A 24,270-nucleotide genomic window follows, 5' to 3' on the forward strand; every position below is an offset into this window, starting at 1 on the left:
AATAAAAAAATGATATATTTATGCAGAAAAAACGGACAAATAAGTGTTAATAGCTACGGCATTTTAATATTTATCTAGTAATTAAAGTAAAAATTATGTAAATTTTTGACTAAAAACTTAAATATAGCATTTCTGTATTACTCGGAGTATTAGGCCCGTATGTTGAGCTGTCAAGCCTTTTATGTATGAAGTTTGACGTATTTGACGTCGCTTAAATATTTACTGTACCAGTATTTTCAATTGTAGATTTAAAAATTACATTTTTATTTAAATATATACTCATTTTATGGCCTTGTCATTAGTACTAGCCCGTTTAATGCTGAGAGGTGTTTATAAGTAAAACATTAAATGTTTTATTATTGAGTAAAATACCTCAAGCGTAATTTAATTGACTTCTAACCTACTAAATGATCATTAAACGTCTATAAATAGCAGCCATTGTGGTCCATAAAACAAAGAGCAATCGCAGGGTTCGTGTCGGTGACGCGTAATTACTGTGCTTTGTTGTCCCTTCGTGGCCCCTTGTGATACAAGCATGCATTCCAATTATGACTACACAAGATGTCGTTAGTCAGAAATTAAACTGGCAAAAACAATTACAAGCATTTCACGTTTGAAGTACGGTAAGTTTTTAATTGTACAGTTGGTTTATTTAAACTCTAATTACGTCAGTCAGCGGCGACATTCGTAACTTTAATTATATTCTTTTGTTTATCAATTAAGTGGCTTCAGCCTGCGATTCTCATCACTTAGGTCGTAGTTTAGATCCAATGGACTTTCTTTCTACATGCACATTTAACATTCTTTCGAATGGTGAAGGAAGACATAGTGAGGAAACCGGCTTACCTTAGGCTTGCATTAGAATAACAAGTGATCATGAAACAGATACAGAAATCTGAGGCCTAAAAAGGTTGTAGCGGCACTGATTTTTTTACGTTTAGATTTTGTTACGTATCCTCTCGGAAAAAAATTTAAGCAAGTTATGTATTTGGAATGGGATTTTTCTAACTAGAAAACGCCGAGTAGTTTTTTTAATAAATTAATTCTAAGATCTCAAGAAAGTAACAACCTCTTATAAACCAAGGAATGTTACTTTTAAGTTCGTAGCAAACCCGAGATGTAAGTTGTTCGCGAGTTCGGACTACTTGTAAGAAACTTTACCGAACAAAATAAAACAGTATTCCCTTAAAATAGAGTAACTCATTAGTACCAACTCTGTCTGCAAAGATTATTCTATTTGCGTAAAATTTCATTAACATAGATAAATGTGAATTTATCAAATTATTTACTTAACGTTTCAAGTCCTTTACGGAGAAAATCTGTTTTGCTGACCATTCATGATGTAAAGTACTCATAATAAAAATTATACCAGTTTAAACTTTCATACAAATCACTTACATTAATAACAATATTAAAATTTTGTTATAAATCATATTTAGTTTAGTATTTCGTAAGTCGTGTCTTCTGAAGTAAGTCCTCTAATATACTTACCGTATTCAAAGTCGATAAAGCTTAAATCGAAATTTTTGACATACGAGAGTCATAAGGTTACGTATCGGATCTGAATTTTGGAGAGGCACAACTACCAGCAAAAAACATTAACGTAATCTAGGAAATAAGTAAAGGTAGGAAAAAGAAAAACTAATTTCAGTGATTTACAGATTCCCGTGGTCTTTCATCTTACGGGTGACGTTACCCTTCCCAAATCACATTAAGGCAGTTTCAACGCTCGGCACACTGGACGGATAAATCACGCAAGGGCTACTTCCACTGAATTTCCTTAAATATCTTTTTATTTACAATTATTATCATTATACACACTTGTGTCTTGCTTTGACTGTACTTTTTCCTTTTTAAGATATTTAAAGTCAAAAGTAAAGACTTTTGAGTTTAATGCTTTATAATTTATTTTCGGGGCTTTGAACTTCTGTATAATTTTTTATTAATAGTATTCACTATTTCGATCGTCAAGTAATGATATGATCATCAAAGTAATTTTAGTTTCTTAAAAAGAAACCAGTGAATGTATCCTCGCCTTTTCTAGTCTGGACAGTTAACATGTAACACGGTCATTACAATTATTAACGAAGAGTAATTAAAATTTAACTGAAATAAACATCCTTATTTTGCTTCATAAACAAACCTTCAATTTACATACACAGCGAGCATGTGTGATGCACAGTTCCCTCGGGATATAATGGCGCTGATACAATCCACACAATAGATTTTAAGCGTTACGTATCGATTATTGGCCATTGGATAGCAAAAACAAGCGCCCTATTGTGCACAAGATGATGCAAATTGAAAAAGTTCCAGAAGAGTGAACTGAATAAATTACGAAGCGAGATGAAGGATTTGCTTTAATCTCTTCAAAATAAAGAAATAGACTTATATATTTAGTCATTATAAGTCGCAATAAAGTGAGTTTCTTTGTTATTTGTTACGTTGTGATTAGCCGTATAAGTCGGATTTTAACTATAAACTACTTTTACATCCAAATTGTACTCGTAGCGTGTATACTAAAAGTTGTCAAAGCTTGGGTCCTATTGAATGAAAGGTATAAAATTTATATGGTGGTATGTTTTAGATGTCAATGTTTTCATGTTTTAGAATTATATGAACATCTCTTTGGTGTTTTAAAAGCCCATTAGCATTCCACTCGATTATTTGACATTATTGCTTAAGACGTTTAGAAGCTGCTATTTCGGTGCCGCAACTAATGTACTTTTTATTTTCTTAAGAAAATGAATCTTATTTCTTTGAATAGACTGTTTAAGGTCTCGGTATTTTCGATATCGCAATACTTCAACGTTTACCCAACAGAAGTCCTACAAATTCTAAATTGCTTTCCTTAATTTTTTGTTTATTTGGCTTCAGAAAATAAAAAAAATTGCCATTACTATGTTTGTGGTTTTGAATACACCCTGTATTGTATGAAAGGAATTTTAAAACAATATATGAGAGTATAGAATTCTCTCTATTTCATGTTTAAAAAGCTTTAAAATACTTCATTATTTAAATGGGTTACGTTATACGAGATAACATTTTGTGCACTGATAGAGTTTTTAAAACCTGCCCGGCAAACAAACACCCCTCGCCACCCTCCTCGTTTAGGAGACTTTGAAAGCAACCTTAAATATATTTAATTTCATCCAACATCACCCCTACATTCTGCGAAAAACGTAGTGAACCTTATTTATTTAACACTCATTACAGCGTTTAAGTTTGTACATACAAAAAAGCTACAGAACGTTTTTGTTAAATTAAAAATAACATTTAATTGTTAATATATTTAAGTATCCTTCTGTCTTTTAATGTCTGTATTCCTATCCTATTTATGCCCCTTTTGTTGCCATGTATAGCAAACTCTTCATTATGTATTATTGTTTATAAATGCTGTCCATATATGCAGTATAAAATCCTAACCTTAATGATTTGAGCACAAGAACATTGAAATAAAATCGAATCGATTTTTTATAGGACAATTGGAAAAGAGGTACGCCTGACGTAGGGTGGCTTCATTATTCTGTGAACTTTCACAATACCACGAGTCCCGTAAGATCGTTTTATAACACGCGCTTTTATGAAACCCTATGACATATTAAAGTCCCTAGAAAAACAACTGGTTCTACTAAATCGAACTTAAAATTGTTTGATTCGTCTGTCTTAACGACAGACATCGAAGTAAAATGAACTTTGCAAATAAAGAGATTTCGAATGTAGATTATAGACTTTAGATTGTAAGTTCTAATTTGATCTTCACAAACTAAATATAATTGAATACTAAAAATATTGGATCAATTTAATAGTTGAATGTTGCCTGTACAAACGTGTCAAGTAATTCTTTAACACTAATTCAATTCACTATATTTTCATAAAATAATGTACAATATTTCTCTTTGTAGGTTAAAATTTGTAGAGATTGACTGACGATTCCACTCGACGAAGCGTTAATTCAGACGAAAACATCCGATATGAGCTTGGCTGTTACCGTTACTTAACTGATAAGTAAATACACCTCAATATATGCATATATTTTGTATGAAACGAACTTTTTATATACAGGAGAGTAGCAGACAAATAATTATTTTTTAAGTATATTAGTTATTATCCGTGTTGCTGAGAATGGAAAATACTTCTAGTTAAAGTCATAATATAGGTGTACCTCTCTGAAATTCATATCACCGTCTCCATATAAAAAAGTAGTCGTATATTAAAAGTGAATAGAGCATTATTAACTTCGTTTATAATAATAATGACACATAATAAATATTAGAACACGAGCTTGTCATCTCTGGCAAAATACAATTTATGATAATAATAAAGCCTGATAGAGCTTTGTACGTTTCGCAAGGGCCATTTATTCTTTTCGCTGTTGATCAAACTGAAAGGACGGGTCATAATTTATACCTACATACAACACTTTCAATATGCAATTTGGGAATCTTACCAACATTTTCAATTACTTAAACAGTACTTTGAGTCAACTACCACCGGGTGAACAGTGTATATATGTGAATCGAGTATATATATACAATAGAGCAAAAATTGAGCTACATTGGCAGACTATTTATTATAACCACAAGAAAAATTACCCATTTTGATCATTACCTAACCTTAGAACTTCAGTAATATGAAAACTCACCTTTGTACCGGTATCTTTTTTTATTTTAAAATAGGGGGCAAACGGGCAGGAAGCTCACCTGATGTTAAGTGATACCGCCGCCCATGGACACTCTCAATGCCAGAGGGCTTGCAAGTGCGTTGCCGGCCTTTTAAGAATTTGTACGCTCTTTTCTTGAAGGACTCTAAGGCGAATTGGTTCGGAAATACTTCAGTGGGCAGCTGGTTCCACATAGCGGTGGTGCGCGGCAAACATTGCCTTGAAAAACGCTCAGTCGTGGAACGGCGGACGTCGAGGTGATACGGGTGGATTTTTGTATTCTGCCTCGGCGTCCGATGTTGAATTCTCAGCTGCAGGTATTAAAATAATAATAATCTTAATTTTATTTAGACCTTGCTTTTTTTAAGAAACATTACGAGACGTCAAAGCTACAACGAAACTTTAATACTGTTTCATATTTAAAATGTTATAATTACACGAGTTACACGTGCATTGGCTTTATAGGAAGTTTAGAATGACTGAAACTAGAAGACAATGCCATAGCTCGACGCAGATTGAATCAGATTTCCGGGACCGGGCCAGTAATGTAATTAACTTAGGACCATTGTGCCAACGCTCGTTATGTTATAGGTATACGAGATAGATATTATTCACTAGAATTCAAAGGTAGAAATAACCTTATGTAAATCTACAGGATTGCTAAGTTTTTCTTCTCTATTAAACCTGAATTTGAATCATTTAATCGTGCTACATACATAATTTGTATTTACAAATTTCATATCCTAGAAAATAATAATAAAAATTAAAAGAAAAATAAAACTAATTTAAAAAGTTTGTTCCCTGTGGCAGTATACCTTTAACGCTGGCAGCATTTCTTCGCTGTATAGCGATACTTATTCGTTGAGCCAGGAAAGCACCAGCTCTGTGGTCACCGGTACTATCTACCGCCATTAGCGCCTGTGCACTTGAATCCCACAGCCCAAGAGTCTTATATTTGTGTCGTTTATTATTTTCTGCCTGCTCTGCGACCACCTCAGCAGCTCACGAGTAGCATCCCATACTAAAGCCGTCCCAATTTCCAAACGACCAACGATATCCGATCCGGCCGCTTGCCATTATCTCTTGCGATGCCTGTTGCTTACAAACTGGAACATTGACGGAGGCAAGAGAACGGCGTATAATGTCGTTTAGCAATGGCTGATGGCAATGCAAAGTAATAACAGAGTCCAAAAAGGTGCTAGTGTTTGGCAAAGGATAAGCATTAAGCCAATGACCAGCTTCCCTAGCCCCACAGCCACCAACCTTGCGCGGTGTGTTATTGATATGTGACCTAATAACTTATGGAATTTAGATTTGCTAAGAGGATCATTCCAACACCTTTGAAAGTTGACGTTAGAAGGAAAACTCAAGCCTTGGTTGGATGTTAACCACGCGTTTCTCGCGTCGAACCTGAATTAGTTCATCGAAATCTAGAACATCTAGATCTAGAAAAAACAATTATCTCACTATTCATAACGTCTAAAGCAACTGGGACTGGTACAACATTTACTTGTGTCGGTAAATACGACATAACGACTTATCTATTGTCTATTTACGAGGACGATTATGAAATTAATATCTTTAAAAAAAATTAAATATGAGTAGTACCTATTAATTTTATGTTAATAATGTATTAATACATAAGAAATAAAGCTTTCATCCTTAAGTAATATTATGAATGAGAAATGGAATTCGACTGTTACGCATTCATGATTTAATCAGTAAGCCGATTTAATAAGGGAATTTATTTTTTTATGCGATTATGTGAATTCAATTATCACAATTTCATTTCGATTTAATATAAAAAGAACTGGACCATGTGCATGCTGCCTGGCTGTTTTGTTGAGAGGTCTCGGTAATACACTAATACACACGATACATTTTTTCTCTATTTAATATTTCTTCTCAGCATGCTAAGCATTAATTTATTTATGACGGTTGCCATAGGATGATTACCATCCTTATTATTCCATTGAACGAATTGGTGCATAGCGGAATCGGCTGCCAGTGAGGTCTAAGACAGAGAGAGAACGAAGAAGAGAGAGTGAGAGAGAGTATTTAAAAAAACGGTCTCAAAAACCGGTAGCGCGTTAGGGGCTGCAGTAGCTACCTTTAATAGCTGTCCTGTAAACTCGTTTGTATTTGAGTAAAAAAATCACCGGGTTTGATAATTGCACGCTAACTATCAAACACTGCTCTACAGAGACCAAGTTGAGCAATAAAAATTCACTTATAAAATAAATCTTTTCAATGGTGTCATAAAATAACTCAATATATAATTATTTAGAGTGCTTATAACAATGTTTTAAAGATGCAAATAATAACGGTTATTTAACATGAACGCGATTCTCGTTTAAATATTCGATTTTCAACATTGAAGTCAAGTATCGACCTACTTTACGTTCCAGAGTACTCTCTAAACAAAAGAGATGTACGGAAACAGTGGGAAAGTATCCCAGATTGCTCGGGTATTAAAAGAATTACAGGGCGGAGAATCGATTATTATCAACGATATATTTACTCGACCTGGCCTTGATACAACCGAATACCTCAATTATGCCACGTCTGATTTAGTTATCCGATTTATTATAGAAATATGATTGATTCATAATTTAATAATAATAATTAAATCTAACGCAATTATTATAAGTCTTACGTTCTTTTGTTTAAATATACAATAGTTTAGGTGTTTCTTATAATTTGTTTCTTTACCAGGTTATAAAATAAAAGTGGGCCGAGTTTTATTTTCATAGACAATATCTCTGTCTGTCCACTGTCATAGTAGACGTTTGCATAAGTAAGGTGTACTTCGTGGAAGGTAAGGTGAGGCTACGGTGGTAAGTCACACTCACCTAAAATATGCCCATTGCTCTTCTCTTAATCTATATATTAAGGTAGAAATATCTTTATCTACTTGCATATTAAGAATCAATCAAAAATGTTTTATATCCTTTTGATAATATTTAACTGAAAATAGCTCGTGAGTGAAGTTTAATACTGTTATTTAGCATTTAATTAAGTGAGATACTCTTAATGGACAACCCATGGGCAGAAATTGATATCTCATATGTATTTTTACTATTTATCGTTCTTCGTATTATATAAATTGCTCACAATATATTTGTAACGTACGTCAGAATGTGTCAGCATCATAGACTGCCTAACGTGCGTAACAATGTGTATTATTGGGGATACAAGACCCTGAAGTTTAAAGGGTTTGAATAATTTTCTTCAAGGCAAATAAAGTTTGTATAGAACCATAATTTGTCGTAAACCGTGCGGGCCACACCAACTTTTAATTAAAGCGTGGCTATAAAATCAAAACAGTTTGCCATCCAGATTTACGACAGTGCCACATTGTATTATTGGGTTTTCTTAATTTATATTTTCATAGGAATTGTGTAGATGGATGACGCCCATGGACGCCAAAGCCTCCGTTGGCTCTCTCCCTTCAATATGACGAGGGGCCAATGGCTGGCCATGCGTTGCATTTTGATCAGTATATATACGGCTATGTATTCATTATTTTCTGCCTTAATTCACCCAGATACTACGTGTTGTTCCCACAGAAATGTAGGTACATGTAACATGCTTCTTCATTATGCCTTGCTGACAGAGAAGCAATGTTTGATTTTATATTTACTTCCCATTAGAATTAATAAAACATTGTCCATACAAACATTGCTGATTTGAAAGTGTGACGGACACTTTATTGCTAGTTCTTCGCATCCATTCTACGCCCCTGATTTAAGAACTGGCTTATTTATTCAGTGAACATTGACTTATCTATAAGAATAAATAATATATTTTATTTTTTCAAGTAACTATCTAATTGGATTGATCGATAAATAGTAAAAATACATATCCAGAGATTCCAGATCCATATTATAAACTGTATATAAAAACGAACCATCGAATTGTATTTATGTCATCCGTCATTATACTGAAAAACCAAGTCATTAACTATGCAGAATGTTTTCTATTTATTTCAACAGAAATGCTTACAAAGCAAATATTCGAGCTTTCAAAAACATGACCGTCTGAAAAAGAAAGATTTCTTTGAAGTTTACGCTCGCCAGCTTTACTGGAACAGCTAACGACGATAAAAAACCTTCTGTTGCAAAGCTAATGTGTTGAGACGGTTAAGATTGCATTTTCGTCTGTCATTACTTCTTGCGGTTTTCGTATTAAAAATGCATAATTACTAAAGCATAAACTACAAAACAGTCCACAACATTAAACTTTCCAGTAAAGATTACAACACCATATTTGTAATTTTTATATTATTCAATGGTTTGCTTTACCAAAAAAAAGGCGCAGCAGAAAGGTTGTTGGCTACATTCTTCTAGTCAAAAAATATATAATATGCATTATGCATGGAAAACTCTAAAGTTTAATACGAAAATATAAAAGGAGTGGTAAGCTAAGCTAAGTGACATAAAATAAATACATATAACAAATTAAAAAGACTTAATGTGTAAAAAAATGTATATTTTAGTTTAATGTTGTCACTCTGAATGTCAAATCCTAATTAAGTACTAATTGCTAATTAGTCAATATTTTAAGTAATTAGTCAATCTCACCTTTTTCATAAACGACATCACATTTGTAGGCAGCATGATGGCGTTTGATATGTTCAAAACCCCAAGTCATATCATCACTTAAAAAACACTGCACTTGCACTTTAATCCGGAATAAAAATGGAATCACATAAACACGACATTCTTTAGCACTCTATACACCAATTTTTTCTTTCCCCTGAAACAAGGAAAATTATGTTTAACACACAATACCAACAAGAAGCGTTTTACATTTGTACCATTTATAAATACATTTACATCTTTATACTAAAATAAATTATATTAAACAATTGCGTTATTAAATTTATGTGCGATAATTATATTAGCAGACACAAAGACTAACATTGTACGTACCGTAGCCAGTGCTACAGGCGTAGTCAGTGAAACGACTACAGGTATAAAAGCTTTTCCGTAGCGATCGAGTTGAACGCGAACCGTCCGTCCTCACAGCGGAGCAGGGCGAGAATGAAGGCTCTATTCAACAGGTCCCTACTTTGCTCACGTCATTTATATTTCCATGATATACACTTATACTAAAATATCTGGTGCTCGTTGCTGCGTAGAATTAGGATAAAATTTGTTTAGATTTTCCCCATTTTATATGGGAATGCCTGAATATATAATATGTCATAATGTCAGGCCTTTATTTAATGTACGAATACATGGAAAACGATGTCTTGTTTTATATTAATTCATATTATACTACGTAACTTTTTCATGATCTATACTTAGAAGAGCCTTAAAAAATACTCACTTTTTTTACAAAAACTAAACCAAAATTCCTTTTCCATTTCCCCCATTTTTTTAAAATTACAATCGTACTGTTTATCTCGAGTAAATATAAAGATGCATCTAAAGGAAACCTTTAATTAACCACATAATACCATTTCAGAGGCTTGTACAACTATGCAAGTAACAATTACCAAAGACATTTCGATTCATTATTAGAAAAATTATCTAATCGTAAAGTCTAAAAGAAGTTTTTAAAATAACTACCTAAACAGTTTTGATATTTCTGGAAAGTATGTCATCCGAATTGAGTTGACTCGTGTACCTGGCTGTCTGGGGAGATTGCATCGCAAGTTTAATCGATAACCTGTACTTCCTCCGCTATATTTGTTATGATTGATATTTTGCATCTGTCACGGTATCAAATTGGATTTTATTTTATACATGGAAGCTACTGAAACTATATCTAGGTTCAATAATGTAATAGAATAATAAAATTTAGAGTAGTTTTAGTTAAGCTATCAACCCAATGGTCAGTTCGAACCCAAATACGCACGAATGGCTTTTTCTTTCTAATGCACCATGGGAGGCTAGGATCGGATTTTTTGTCTAAAATTAAGTAAACAATTGATTCCATAGAACATCCACACATTTGGTATTGGTGAACTACAACATCCAATCCTCTAGAATCAAAAATATCAAAAAGTAAACTGGTGGGAAGACAGTCGCATTTTTTGAGGTGTCAAATTTCTCCTTCAAACATCATATAGTTATTTTGCTCTAGAAATACTTAGAATGGAATACGGAAGAGCTTATTAAAGAATGTTAACAGGACAAAATTCTTTCTTATTTCGATTCTATACAACTTAAGCATACTAAGAATTTGTGCTAACATTTATTCTATACTTTTCTGAGATTTTATTTTTCGACTCGGTGATTTACCATATACTAAAGTGGAGGATGGAGTGAAGTCAAATATTCTTGACATTTAGTATTATTATATTATAGACATTTTAATGCAATAAAAAAAACAAAATCACCAAATATAGAAGCTGCAACTCACGTACCAGTGGCACCAAAACCTAACATGTTTCCGCGCATTCGCTGATGTCACAGATCTTTAGATGCAGGCAAGATAAGTCAATTCATATTCATTACATTTAACTTACATTCCAATAGCAAAAATATTGATGTAAACCTCCTTGGCCACGTCAAAGACAATTATAGTTTTTTTGGCCACATTAAATTTTGGCAAAGTAGGCCATACAAACTTTAAAAAAACTTCTTGGCACCTGGACCTTATTTACGAAACAAAATAATAGGTTATTTTTAGAACTGTTAACCTTTTAAGGGTATTCATTTAATTTTTTTATAAACATAAAGCGCGGTGTCATATTGTGTAAAACAAATTAGAGAAAGTAAATAAGAATAGTTGTTGTTGACGTGTTATGGTCCTACCTGTTAAAATCATAAACCTATAATTTCGGCAGCAATTTGAAATTAGATTGGCCAAATTGTCACAATAAAACATTATATTTAAGTAGGTAATTAAAATTTGAGTGTATTTATAAAATTAATTTATTGCATGAGCGTGGTACTTCATTTGGTGGAAAGGGTTAGTATATGTCTAATTGCCACCAGATAAAGGTTAATACTATGTATATGGATATAATATACAGCTGATGAATATTATACTTTATAATATTATGTTTGTTCCTTTGATAATCAATACGAAATACGAAAAAGACAAAATATATGAGACAGCGTAAAGTCAAAATACACAAAAAGCCCCTAAAGCCTCAATAAGTAAATCACTGCTGAGGGCTCTTGTATTCCGAAAGAAGGAAATCCATTATTGCATAAGGGAACGTAAGAAACCAACAATATTTAGGTTAAGATGAACTGTTAAGTATAAGAATTCTTTTTTGTGAAGCATACCTAAGGGTAGAAAACCACCACACATGTCGATGTGCGGTACGTATAAAATGCTAATACTAGTCGCGGAAATACTTTATAGTTATCGGAACTCTTCTTATCCGGTACACTCTTGACAGAGCGGTCGTGATCGCTATTTAGTAGTGGTAATCAAAGGGGCAGATGTGATGCGCTTCACGACGTTTCGCCATCGTTGCCTATTACTGGTCATCCTGCTACACTCATTGAGTGTACCTCCTACGGCAGACTTGGACAGTTATCGGAATTACACAGTAGTTATTTTCATAAGTTCGCTATTCACATTGAAAGCATTGTCAATTAATGTTTTATAAACGCTACATGCATGATCAAGTTCCTCTGAAATATATCACTATTATCCAAAGAAATTATGCATCAAATGAAAAAAAAAAACATATCTATTATATTGTAGTAAAATTATCAAAGGTTATGAAAATATAACACATTTACTAAACTGCAATAATTTTATTTCACCATTCATTAATGTTGGAATTAAAATTGTAAACACAAACTAAAGCAAGTGAACTTAGTATTTAGTAACAAATTCTTGATCTAGAATCTGTACTAGGAATTAAGGTATTACATATTATTATCTAAATAAATTCTAAATGTTGTATCACATAAAAGTAATTGGTGAGAATTAATAACTAAAAAACCAAATAATTTTGTGCACATTATACTAAAATTTACAAAAATATAACTGCAAACCAGTAGGTGGCTACATAATCAACATAATAGAAATTGAAATAACGCACAACCATTTTTTGTTTGTAGTAAGCTTAGGTTTGCACCATAAAAAATGGACCTTGTCTTTAACACTTCGTATACAATATACAGTTGTTCTAAACAAAATTTAAGGAAAAAACAATTTGTATTGCTTATTATATACATGTAGTAATCCCACTAATTTTAATTTACGATATTAAATTTTATTGTAATTTACATTTTAAATAGTAATTATTGGAAAATATATGCGAATGTGGTCATAAATACAAAAAATAATAGTATTCATTTAATTGTTGTCTTTGAAAATATGTATTTAACTGTATGAAATATACAAATTTGACATCAATATCTTATATTACCTACTAATTACAAGTTATCATTTGCTTACCTATACTTTTCAAGCCAATTATTTTTCTTACAAAAACCAAACTTTTCCCCGCTTCACATGTTTTCTATTTTATTGTAAATTTAATCTGAACTTTGGTTGGATTGGTTTTTAACTTTATGGCACTGAGGTACTTTAAATTTCATACTTTAGTGAAGCTGGGAGAAAAATACATTTTAATCTTGTTGAGTTGAACTATAACTTATAAACTTATACACTATATTTTATTGAGTTACTTAAAATATCAATGAATAAACTAACAAAAAAACATGTAACATTGATTTAAACTACCAAAGCAGTCATTTGCATCAAGGTTGTTTTTTTCTTAAAATTATGAAATGAGGCTTGCATTTTGTGTTGTAGTAATAAAATAAAAATGTTTCAATTATCATGTAAAATATCATTTTTGACCGCAATGGTTTTAACATACTTGAAATAGAAAACTACAATACATGAATAAACACACATAATTAATTTACTACAATTTTTATAATTTGATGCTTATATTAAACAATATATACAGCTTTTGGACTAAAGAAATTGTAAGGCTGGTGATATAGGTATTTTGTAACAACAACAATTTACATCAATATCAAACATTACATCCACAAAAATTACAATATATCAATAAATTTACCACTCTGCATCACCATTGGCCTTTTGAAAAACATAATCTTTTCCAGCTAGATTCATTATACCATCTTTGAAATAAAATTTCCACTTATTCCTTGTACGTGTAATCTTGTCATATTGGCAAACTACCACATTGTCAGTGTCAAACATGTCACCAGGTTCCTCATCAGAAACATCATCACCAGAGTTTAATGGTTCTTCCTCTGCTCCTCCAAACTCATCTCTTTCTTCTTCTTCCTCTTCTGCTCTCTCTTCAACAGAATCCTCATCTTCATCATCATCACCAGCAGCATCTTCTGAACCATCGCCCACATTGGACCCTTCATCATCGGAAGAATCTAGAGCACCATCAAGAGAAAAGGGTGCAGCACCACTACGACCACCACCACCACCTCCATCAAATTCATTCTGTTGACCTGCCAGTGCAGAGTTTATATGTTGCTGAAGAAGTGTTGCAGCCAATGGTTGTGGTAAATTAATTGTTGCATTAATTATAGGTCCTGTTAATACTTGATGAAGTTTATTTCCATTAAGTGCAGATGCTGGAATTTGAATAGTAAAGGAACGTGGTTGAGATCCAGGCACACTTGGTTGTGCAGGTAGTGTTAGTTGGACAGGCACCTTATTATTAGGGTCAAGTACTGGATGAGGATGACCCATGTTCGGAGCAGGCGCTCCATGGTCCATCCCTGACTGGCCAGAAGTTTGTGGCCCTATGTCACCCCTTTTTGACATTAAATTGTTACCATTGACCTTTTGAAAATGTTGTAAAACAGGCGGCTGCGGTATTTGTTGCATTGGAGGCTCAGGTGCAGGGTCCATCGCACCACTAGCAACTAATTTTGATTTCCATAATTGTTTTAACTCTTGTAATACTTGTTCGTCTACACCGTCATCAAGGAAACAATCTCGCACGCCAGCAATCACATCATCTACTACAGAGTTATAAAGTTTCAAAACGGACACTTGACTCATGGTCATTATGCTGTTTTAGCAGAAATACACAACCACATGAACTGTCTGTGAAAACTCGAGGTCTATGTAAAAGACGCAGATAATCTTCGAGATGAAGCGTGTAACGATGATTGTATTCACATTTCGTAGGCAAAAGTAATTGTATTCTTGTGGTTAAACAAAAATTCACTTCAATTAAATATTTAAGTTTAAATGTTTTATTTCGATAAAACGTAAGCAAACATCAAAATCACTGTTCAATTAATTTTTACTTAAATTTTGACAATTGACGGCGTAAATAACCTACAAACAAAACTGGGAAAAGCAGATAATGGGTGTCTTTGGTATAAATAGACGAAAGAAGCCACCACAGAGCATGCGCAGTCGAGCGGTGATCGTTAATGCCGCTGAGTACAGTACAGACTATAGTCTCGGTTTCCGCGCTCAACGTAAAACGGAATGTAGCGTCGCCACTCGCAACAATTATGAAAGATCAGATCGTTTTCTTTTTAAAATTAATAATATAAAATATCTCCGCAAAAATTCTACGTTTTTATGGTGTTACATAAATAAAATTGCTATTATGTATACAAGAGAGAAAGTATAATAATTTCATTTTCATAATATGATGTGTAACTATTACTTTCTAACTAACTATTAGTTATTTTCTACGCTATTTCTGACTGCTAAGGAGCTGCCTGCTTGTTTATATTTGTAGTCATTTTTAAAACTCTGAAGTGAATTTTTGACATTACCGAAATGCATTGACATTGACATGATTTTTTTTAATAATATTTTCGAAACTATGAATCTAACCTAAGGCAGCGTGTAGCTGAGCGGCTATATTTATGTCCGATCGATACGGCCGAGAATGTCATTTCATTACGCGCTCACCTGAACTATCTCCGCTGTAGCTTATTTGTGCCGCAATTTAACTAACGCCTAATAGAACGTTGTATCTAACAAGATTCCACCATCGTATAATTTTATGCATATATTAAATTTATATAATAACAAATATATATAATAACTAAATTTATATAATAACATATTAGATATAAAAACAACTAGCCAACCTGATGTGAACTGAAATCAGCATTCAGAGACATGATCCAATCGCTCGCGACTGCTATCATTTTAATAAATACTCGTTAAAACGAGTCTACGGTTTAATTTTTGAGTCAGGTTCATATTAAGCCATACCTATAAGTACAACGCAGATCACAGTTATTGGGCACATTGTCAACAGAAATCCTAACCCTATCCCCTATTTTAAATGAAAATCTAATAAACTTCGTTGAAAGTAACAACTACATCCCATTCCCAAACTACAACATACTCTGTGTCTAAGAATATTCGAACAGCCGCTATTTTCATTACCTTGTCACATCCGATACGGTGACGATATCAGCCTACATTTTATGTCACCATAAAACAGCCTTATATCATGTAATAGATTATGTCCGTAATATTATTTTATCAGCTTTCTATTTTATTGATTAAATTAAAGCCACAAGAGTTGATATATATTTTTGTTTCATAGTCAGACCTATATAGCCAACGTGACAGTAACTAAAGCCAATATTTTTTTGTGACACGAAAACAAGTTAAAAAGCTATTCACGTTTTAACAGCTATTACATCTAAATATAATATGCTTTATTTTCTTTAGACAAAAATTATAATATATACATTGTCGAAGAAAAAAACTAATTAAATTTTATTTTATAAACGCTTGTAATTAAAGCATATAAGGAAAGATTCAATCTCGCGACAACTTGACATAATTCAAACTATTAGTACCAAAATTAAAAAAATAATTTAAAATGTACAAAATATTTGTGAAATATAACCTCACGCAGACCGTCAGTTTCTCAAGAAAATTTCGAAACAAAAGAATGTAAGTTATGTGTATTACTACGTAATGTTAACGAAACGACATAAGCCAGTTCTTTATACGCGTCACAGCTGCGCTTCATTCCTTTGTCATAAAGGCTGTGTCGCGTGTGATTCCCGACGTGGGCTTCGAAAAATTACTTTGGTAGGGGGATTATATTTCGCAATTCAGCATCGCGTAGTGTTACTTTTTAATACTGCAGTAGTTGTAAATTAAATTATGAAGATATACTATCGTACAGGACTTTTTTAATTATTTAGGGAAACAACAATGAGAGTAGGAAAACAAAACTAGCTTATTGGTAACTGTTAAAAGCCATGTGAATCACAATTAACAAATTCACATATATATAGTTATTTTTCTTTATGCGAGTACTACACATTTAAACTTCATTAGAGGATACAAACACAATTTGTAAAAAAAACATGTCATTATCCGAGAAGGATTTTTTTATCTAAATGTATTTTGGCGAAACAAGTTTATTGTTAAGGAGTACAAGACACAGTTTGTATATCAAAACTTAATTATATTATTAAACTTCATTAAAATATAAAAGAAACGAGGCCCTTCGTCATGTATACGAGTTAAGTTATCTGATAAACGTTAACCCATAAGGAAGTGAGGCAATTTATTCTAGCATTATTTCCCGTATCGCATCATTAGAGACAGTAATAAGTGATTTTCCCCCTTCTTTTTCTCTTAGTTCATGTATCTGAAGAATGTTTTGTTTCTAGATGTTACACCCTTCGTTTAACTGCATGCATAATTATGCGGCTGTGTCGTAATTAAGTCAAACTAAAGGTTTTTTAATTTTTGTTAAACTTCATTTCAAAAGTCATAAAATTTTACACGAGCTTTTCTTGATATGTACGATTGCTAGTTTAAAATACATAATCCTTATTATATAAAGCCTTAAATGTTAAATGAATTGAAATGTTTACCCATGTCTTTACGTTTTTGTTGAATTTTGTTAAAACGTCAATAAAAGGTAGATATCTTATTAAGAAAAAAACACTAACACACCTTATTTGAAAACGGTGATTAACCTCACGGTCCCAAACAAACAGAATTATCACAATAAAGACGTTTGGTCCCTTCACTAACAAAACCTCGCCTTGAACAAAATTAATATCCTAACCTTATAGTTGTTTAAGATTTAATTTGACGAATGACGGATCGGTATTTAGTGAGTAATATATCATTCAATCAAAGCTGGTTGGGCGCATTAGAAGGAAATAAATGAGTTCATTAAGCCCTTTATGTTCAGTCTTAAAAGGCATAAAGGCGTGTTGTCTGAAACTGAAGTCCCTACAGTTCTCGCAAATTGGCTGTTTATCGCGCTGTTAGGGTGTTAGACAACGCGCACTTCGCGAGGTAATTTCAGGCCTTCCCTTCGAACAAAGTTAAATGCTATACAAGAAAATAAAATCGGCAACGTTTTGTTTCCAGTAATATCCTTATAAATGTATTTGCATACTAAATTCGCTCTTTGAATGTAACATAACTCATCACAATCAGCTTGATAAGTCTGTTTCGAACTCCAACATTTTAAAGTTATAAATTGACAATTACTTGGCTCTCTACATAGAACATAAGTATATGTACTTTCTACCTATTTATATAATAGAACCTGATGAAAGTGACTGCCGCAGCCCTTGAATTTCCGCAGCATCCGAGGAGCCATTGGTAACATTACTTCAGACTAATACACCCTGAAAGTGACATTACATCTAGTAATTCGTCATAATCGTATTTGTTAGAGATATTTCTTTACCAAAATTATTGATAAAATTAATCAGATATAAAATATTTTCAAATGGGAATTATAACAATAAATCATCTAAAAGTTTTACTCCGGAAAGGGCATAACTTTAAATAAGGTTCTCTGTGAGAAAAATAAAAGCAAACGTTTACTAAATATGACTTGCATGTAAATGTTGAATAAACTGTATAATAAAGTGCTTATCTAACTACAGTAAAACCTCTTGTACATAAAAGTTACCTTGTATCTCAGGCTCAAAAACGGCAATTCCCAGGAAGTGCCATAATTTATTTGGAGTATGTAGTTATGCTTCCAAAAATTCTTTGGTAGAACTTCTTACAGTCGGCATTATAAGGAATAATTATTCTTAATGAGGGACATTACTAAGGCTAAGGAGGAAGCATTCATCATGACGATAGAAAATATATCTTCATAAAATAGCTTCTTATTTAAAAATAGACTGAGATAAACCTTTATTTCACAGAATATGAATATGCGATATGCGCAAGTTTGTTTTTGCTTTATAATTGAATCTATAATAAACTATTATATATAGCAGGTCAATTTGAAGCGACAAAAAACAATTTAATTAAATGTCTGTGAAGATCGTGCCAAAGACCAGACTTGTATTTTAACATTATATATAACTGATATACGTATAATAAAAGAAATTACAATTTAAAAACCAAAGCGTCGCGTGCAAAATATACAAACACGTACAGATTTATTCAATAGAACTCTCTTTAAACTCGGCTACGCTGGACAATTTGCCAGTATTCAGGAGTTAAAGTTCTGAATAGTTTAATAATAGTTCTGGTTGAGTGAGCTTTCAAATCACAATCAGATTACCTCGATCCTATGATCGTAATCATAACTTGGCTATCAATTTTCTTTAATGAGGTTGTAGACAGGAAATAACTTCATTAATCACTCCTAGCTTTGGATATGTTGTGGTTTATATTAAGTTGAAGTTTATACAAACATCTTATTGTAAAACTAATATACTATTTGTATATTTACAAGCAAGCTCAATCAACGTGATCTTGTATATGTTGTTACATAGTTTCTAGATTTTTTTTTAGTTTCATAGAAATCAGAAAAAATACGAAGAACTAACAGTTAATCTGTAATAGCATATGGATTACACTAATCGAACTAATATTATATCAAGCCGAAGTCGTTCTGGCGTAAAATAATTTCTCTAAAGAATATTAAAACCGCTCCGTAATGGGAATTGAGGCGGTATGCATAAAATAAAAGAGCAGCTTGCCTCTAGTGAGGTATAAATAAGAATTTTCTCGATATTAGACCGACTGAGCGACGCGTAAAGAATAATTTCCGGGCATCAGAGGCAGACGCGCTAGACTGTAATTCAGTTGCGCCTAACGACACAAAATTGTGAATCTTAAACGGATATTATGAAGATGAAACAATGTTTATACTAATTTATAGACAATAATTCACACTATTACCACGAAAGTTCTTTTGATGTTTAAAATCGTTTAGATAAAATAAAAATATTATAAGCTAGTAAGTAGTTATAAGTAAGTAGACAAGCTACCTTCTGTACATAAAAAATATAATTTTTTATCGGCAATCGAATTCAGGATCTCCGATAAACTAAGTCATAGAGGAAGTTTTTTACGTACTTATTAACGTATACATACGTATTAACGACTGTCGTAAATGCATCTCATAAGTGATAATAGATAGTAATATTAATTTGAAAGAGAATGTTTGGAGTGTTATGTATCAAGTTTGTAGAGTAATCATAACTCAATTTGTATTACCATGAGATTAGAGATGACAAGCAGAAGTGACAGAAGGGTAACAAGTTAATTAAACAGGATCTGACAGATTGTGAGCTTCGCCAGATGTGAATAGACGCGCTTTAGAACCGCTTTAGTTAATCGCAATACCCTAAACATTATATTTCTTCAAACAACCTTCAGTATAAATAAGCAAGAAAACTTCAGCCTAATAACACGCAAAGCGTAAGGCGCACATCTAAGTTGGCCTACTAGAAGTGATCAAATACCAGTGATACAGAACGATCTATAAACTTTAATAAATAATACAATAGTTTTATTAATTAAGCAGAACTTAACAAAGTTAAGCAAAATGTATTAATAACCACAAACCTAGCCTATTGTACTAGACAGTGTCTAAATTAAAATATTTAGAAAATGGAAGACTATGTAATAGAAGAAAATGTGAAAACAAATAAAGCGTATATTTTTTCACAAGAATCAATATCTTCCTCAGGCGCTCGACGCTACACAAAGATATGAATATTCATAATGTTCATTCACACTAATATCGCGATAGGTCATCCTAAACACCTTTTACTTTATGTTAAAAATAGAGTAATATTTAGCAATGCGTAAACAGGCATTGTCACTCGTTATCTACAAAACAATTATTACGAACTTAACAATCTTTGACCTTAAAAACCATTAGTTTTATATTTTTATGTAAAGCTCGAAATTTTATCATATCGCTCATTGAAGCCACAATCCATTTTCCATCGGCTTAAAAATGACACTTCGTCACGCAATATGGTGATTTAACATAGCATAGGATTATGTCGGGAAAAATGATTACGTGCGGTTACGAAGTCAAAGGTAATACGTCGAATATTTTACTTTTTTAATCTTTTCTAACTTATATGTTTTAATAATATGTAGATGTACGACACGCGATGTCACAATGCTTATATAAAAATAAATAAAGGTTATATTTAAAGTGATAAAAGAGTTCATCCGAATTCCGAAAGTTAGAGCAAATGAGCCGTATTACTACTACTAAGTATTTATTTATATATATATATTCTAAAACATAAAATATATAAAAGTTATTCGATCAGGATAAATCTGTAATGTTGTACAATTTAAGCTCTCAAACATTTTAATTCATAATTGTGTTTATGCGCGCGTATTAATTTGATCTGAATATTTTACAATTTTGTGTTTTATGAGCTTTAATGATAATATTCAATAAAGCGTTTCGATTAATATGCACATATTCATTAAGTAAGTTTTTAAGTATAATTTAAAAAGTGAATGTAAAACTAAATTTTAAGCATAATTATTAATTAATTATATTTTTAAAATCAGAGCTGGATTGTGGTTCCTTAAGTATAAGCATGCATTGTCATTCATTTTAAGAAGTTAATTAAACCTGTCTTTGCATTTGTGTTTAGATATAGTAGCAGTTTTACGCAAATCTTATACGAGCTGCAATAATGCTGTATAACGTATAATTTCCAATACTTTATACATTCGTACCGTACCTATAATGGGAAAGGAAAATATTGTTAAAGCTGGTTATGTTTTAAATCCAAAATCCTATCACTTATGTCATATGGCAGCGGCACTGTTATGTTCGATTACGGCCTAATCATTAAGGCTATATAATAGGAATAGTTTCTATAAAATTAAAAAAAACGCACCAAGTAGCATTGCTATTAAAGTTTAAAATTATCCTTATTTTGTTGGATTTCACTTTGGAGTACTGGAACGAGTCTCAACAATAAGTTGGCTTATTGTCAATAAACATTCGTACATTAGAGGAAAAAATACAAACTTGGAAAGGACTTCTTTGAGAAAGTTATTATTGCGTTATTTTACTTTCGTTTAGTTAGCAATATTATACATAATGAAAACACAACGAGTAAACTGTTATTTCTTTATTGATATTCAAGTTTCTATCGGGTTTTTATGCTACATATGACAATTATAAATATAGTTTCATGTATCTGTAGCTAATTAAATTAACAGGTTTTCCTCCAGTTCTTGACGCAGAAGTTACGCTTTTTGAGGCTATTATATAAGCCCTTATTTATCATCTTAGTGACGGTCGCTTAAGTATTGAGAAGCCCAGAAAAGCCAGGCTTTTATTGCACAGCGCATACGCATAATAATCTAGCGCATATAAATACTAATCTAATCTTGTTTTTATATGTGTTAACATTTATTACAGATGAGATGTTTTTTTCTAGATTTAAAATCTATCATTATACTCAAGACGAAACTTTTTTAGTGTAACTATGGTTTATTGACAATCCAATTCTTTATAAAGTACGTTTAGTAGTTTGCCTTTAAATTACGTTTTACGCGAAATCAACATTACAGTTTGTTTTAAAATATTATTAATATATATTAGTATTAGCTTATAATAAAATAAACATGATAGAACACAAAATAACTTCTGAAACTTTACGGATTTATTCACACCTGGAATTTAATAATCTCCAAATTACTTTAATAAACATAATAAAAGTGAAAAGTGAGCCAATTTTGATATAATCCGTCAAGTAAATACCATCTCTGGGAAAACAAAGGGCGCGTGCTGGTAATAACTTCGGCTCTTACTTCTATGATAATCAACTCCGTTAGGCACCGGTAACTATTCAAGCTATAAGAAGTCGAAACTTGGGTTTAATATTATATATTAATGATTTTAAATAAAGGTTTCCTTGGAAGATGTTTAATTTTTGTTGTACTGTTGGCCTAGTAGCTTGAGCGTGCGCCTTTGAAGTCGTACGTTCGAATCACGGCTGTGCACGTTAAAACAAGAAAAATCGATTGGATTTTACTTTCTAAGTTCACATTTAACACTCGCTCGGTGAAGGAAAGCATCGTGAAAAAACCCTTCTACCCAAAAAGTTGACGCCGTACCTGACTGCACAGATGGCTGATCACCTTGCCCATTAAGAAAAATAAAAGATTATGATACAGATACAGAAGTTTGACACCCAGGCCTAAAAGGTTGTAGCACCTTAAAAACTAAAAAAAAACTTCAACATTTAAAGTTTGACCAAACTAGAAAAGTTATCTATTGCGCTTCTGTAAGACTTTTATTATGATGTGATACTGTTTAGGCGTGTTAAAGTGACTTAGTGGTTAACCCATATATGGCACGTCGGCCGAAATTGAACCCAAGAGTGTAAGAAGGTAAAACAGATATTTAGGTCGATTCGCATATCTTTTAGAGAAAAGAGGTTATGTTTATTTAATTAAACAATGAGAAGTTTCATTTTTTGTTGTAAATTTTTACCCGATGATGTTATAATAAATGTGTCAGTTACCCTAATCTGTTGAATTACGAAGGCCATACACAATGTACAAAATATTTATTAAATTTTATACAAAAAATATTTTACTTAATAGTGTACAAGAATAAACCTCTCTGTCAAAGAACTATAAATATTTACTTCTCGCTAAACAAACAGTATACCTATCGGGTAAATTGTATCTTACTATTTCGTTTGATTCACTTCAAAATATTGCACTCTCCAACCGCTGCTTACTTTGCATTTTCTTTTTATTATATGTTTGAAAACCGGGAAACTTTGTAAATTGTAATTCGTAACCGACTAAAGTCTTTCGTTCTTACCACCAAATCGAACAAGGGGAAACACATTCTTCATTGTATGTTTATAGAAAGTAGGTAATGATAACCAAAATTTATTTTACCGTACGAGTATGCGCACATATTATAAGAAACTATTCGCTACCTATTTTAATACCAGTATGCAGATTGTACTATACGTAATTTTATAAGTATGATGCAGTGATACATACTTCGTAGTTCATCCTTGATATTCAGTCAGTGAGTGCAGAACTTGAGAGTTACTAGTTAGGCTAATAAATTAGCTAGTCAGACTAAGCGCAAACTAATTCCATTTCTGTTAATTAATCTGGAGTATATAAACTATACTGTAGACACATTATTGTGTCTGCTCACGAGTGGAAACATGAAGACGAGTGATTTCCACTCAAAGACGTAAGGCAACTCGCTTATCGTTTGAAGACGGGATAACGTCAACGACAGACCTATTGTTTTAAGGCTTATGACGTAAATTACATTACTGTTTATTTCTGACTGAGTTTGTTTAACTGAAAGTAATTGACGTCTCTTTGTCAGCACCAAAATATATTAAAATTTATTTTGTCTGCATTTCGATAAATACCATATTCTCGTAAAT

The 24,270-nt window shown here is 32.2% G+C and overlaps 2 protein-coding genes across 2 annotated transcripts in view; both read right to left on the bottom strand.

Annotated features, from left to right (window-relative positions):
• Positions 1 to 9,296, bottom strand: part of LOC123709783 (regulating synaptic membrane exocytosis protein 1) — a 32,409-nt gene extending 23,113 nt beyond the window's left edge. The window contains exon 1 of the mRNA XM_045661323.1: positions 9,247 to 9,296. Within this exon, the coding sequence (XP_045517279.1) occupies positions 9,247 to 9,282 (36 nt within the window). The 5' untranslated portion in view covers positions 9,283 to 9,296. The remainder of the gene's footprint in view (positions 1 to 9,246) is intronic.
• A 3,117-nt stretch (positions 9,297 to 12,413) lies between these two features.
• On the bottom strand, positions 12,414 to 14,922 carry LOC123710150 (transcription initiation factor IIA subunit 1). The gene has a single exon (XM_045661881.1). It carries the CDS (start codon positions 14,648 to 14,650, stop codon positions 13,670 to 13,672), a length of 981 nt encoding a protein of 326 aa, XP_045517837.1. The 5' UTR covers positions 14,651 to 14,922; the 3' UTR covers positions 12,414 to 13,669.
• Between the last annotated feature and the right edge of the window lie 9,348 nt (positions 14,923 to 24,270).

This window comes from Pieris brassicae, chromosome 5, assembly GCF_905147105.1.
Source record: "Pieris brassicae chromosome 5, ilPieBrab1.1, whole genome shotgun sequence".
Lineage (NCBI taxonomy): Eukaryota > Metazoa > Arthropoda > Insecta > Lepidoptera > Pieridae > Pieris > Pieris brassicae.

Bases quoted from the DNA above. Each gene is read 5' to 3' on its own strand.
- LOC123710150 (XM_045661881.1), bottom strand. From the start codon at position 14,650: ATGACCATGAGTCAAGTGTCCGTTTTGAAACTTTATAACTCTGTAGTA.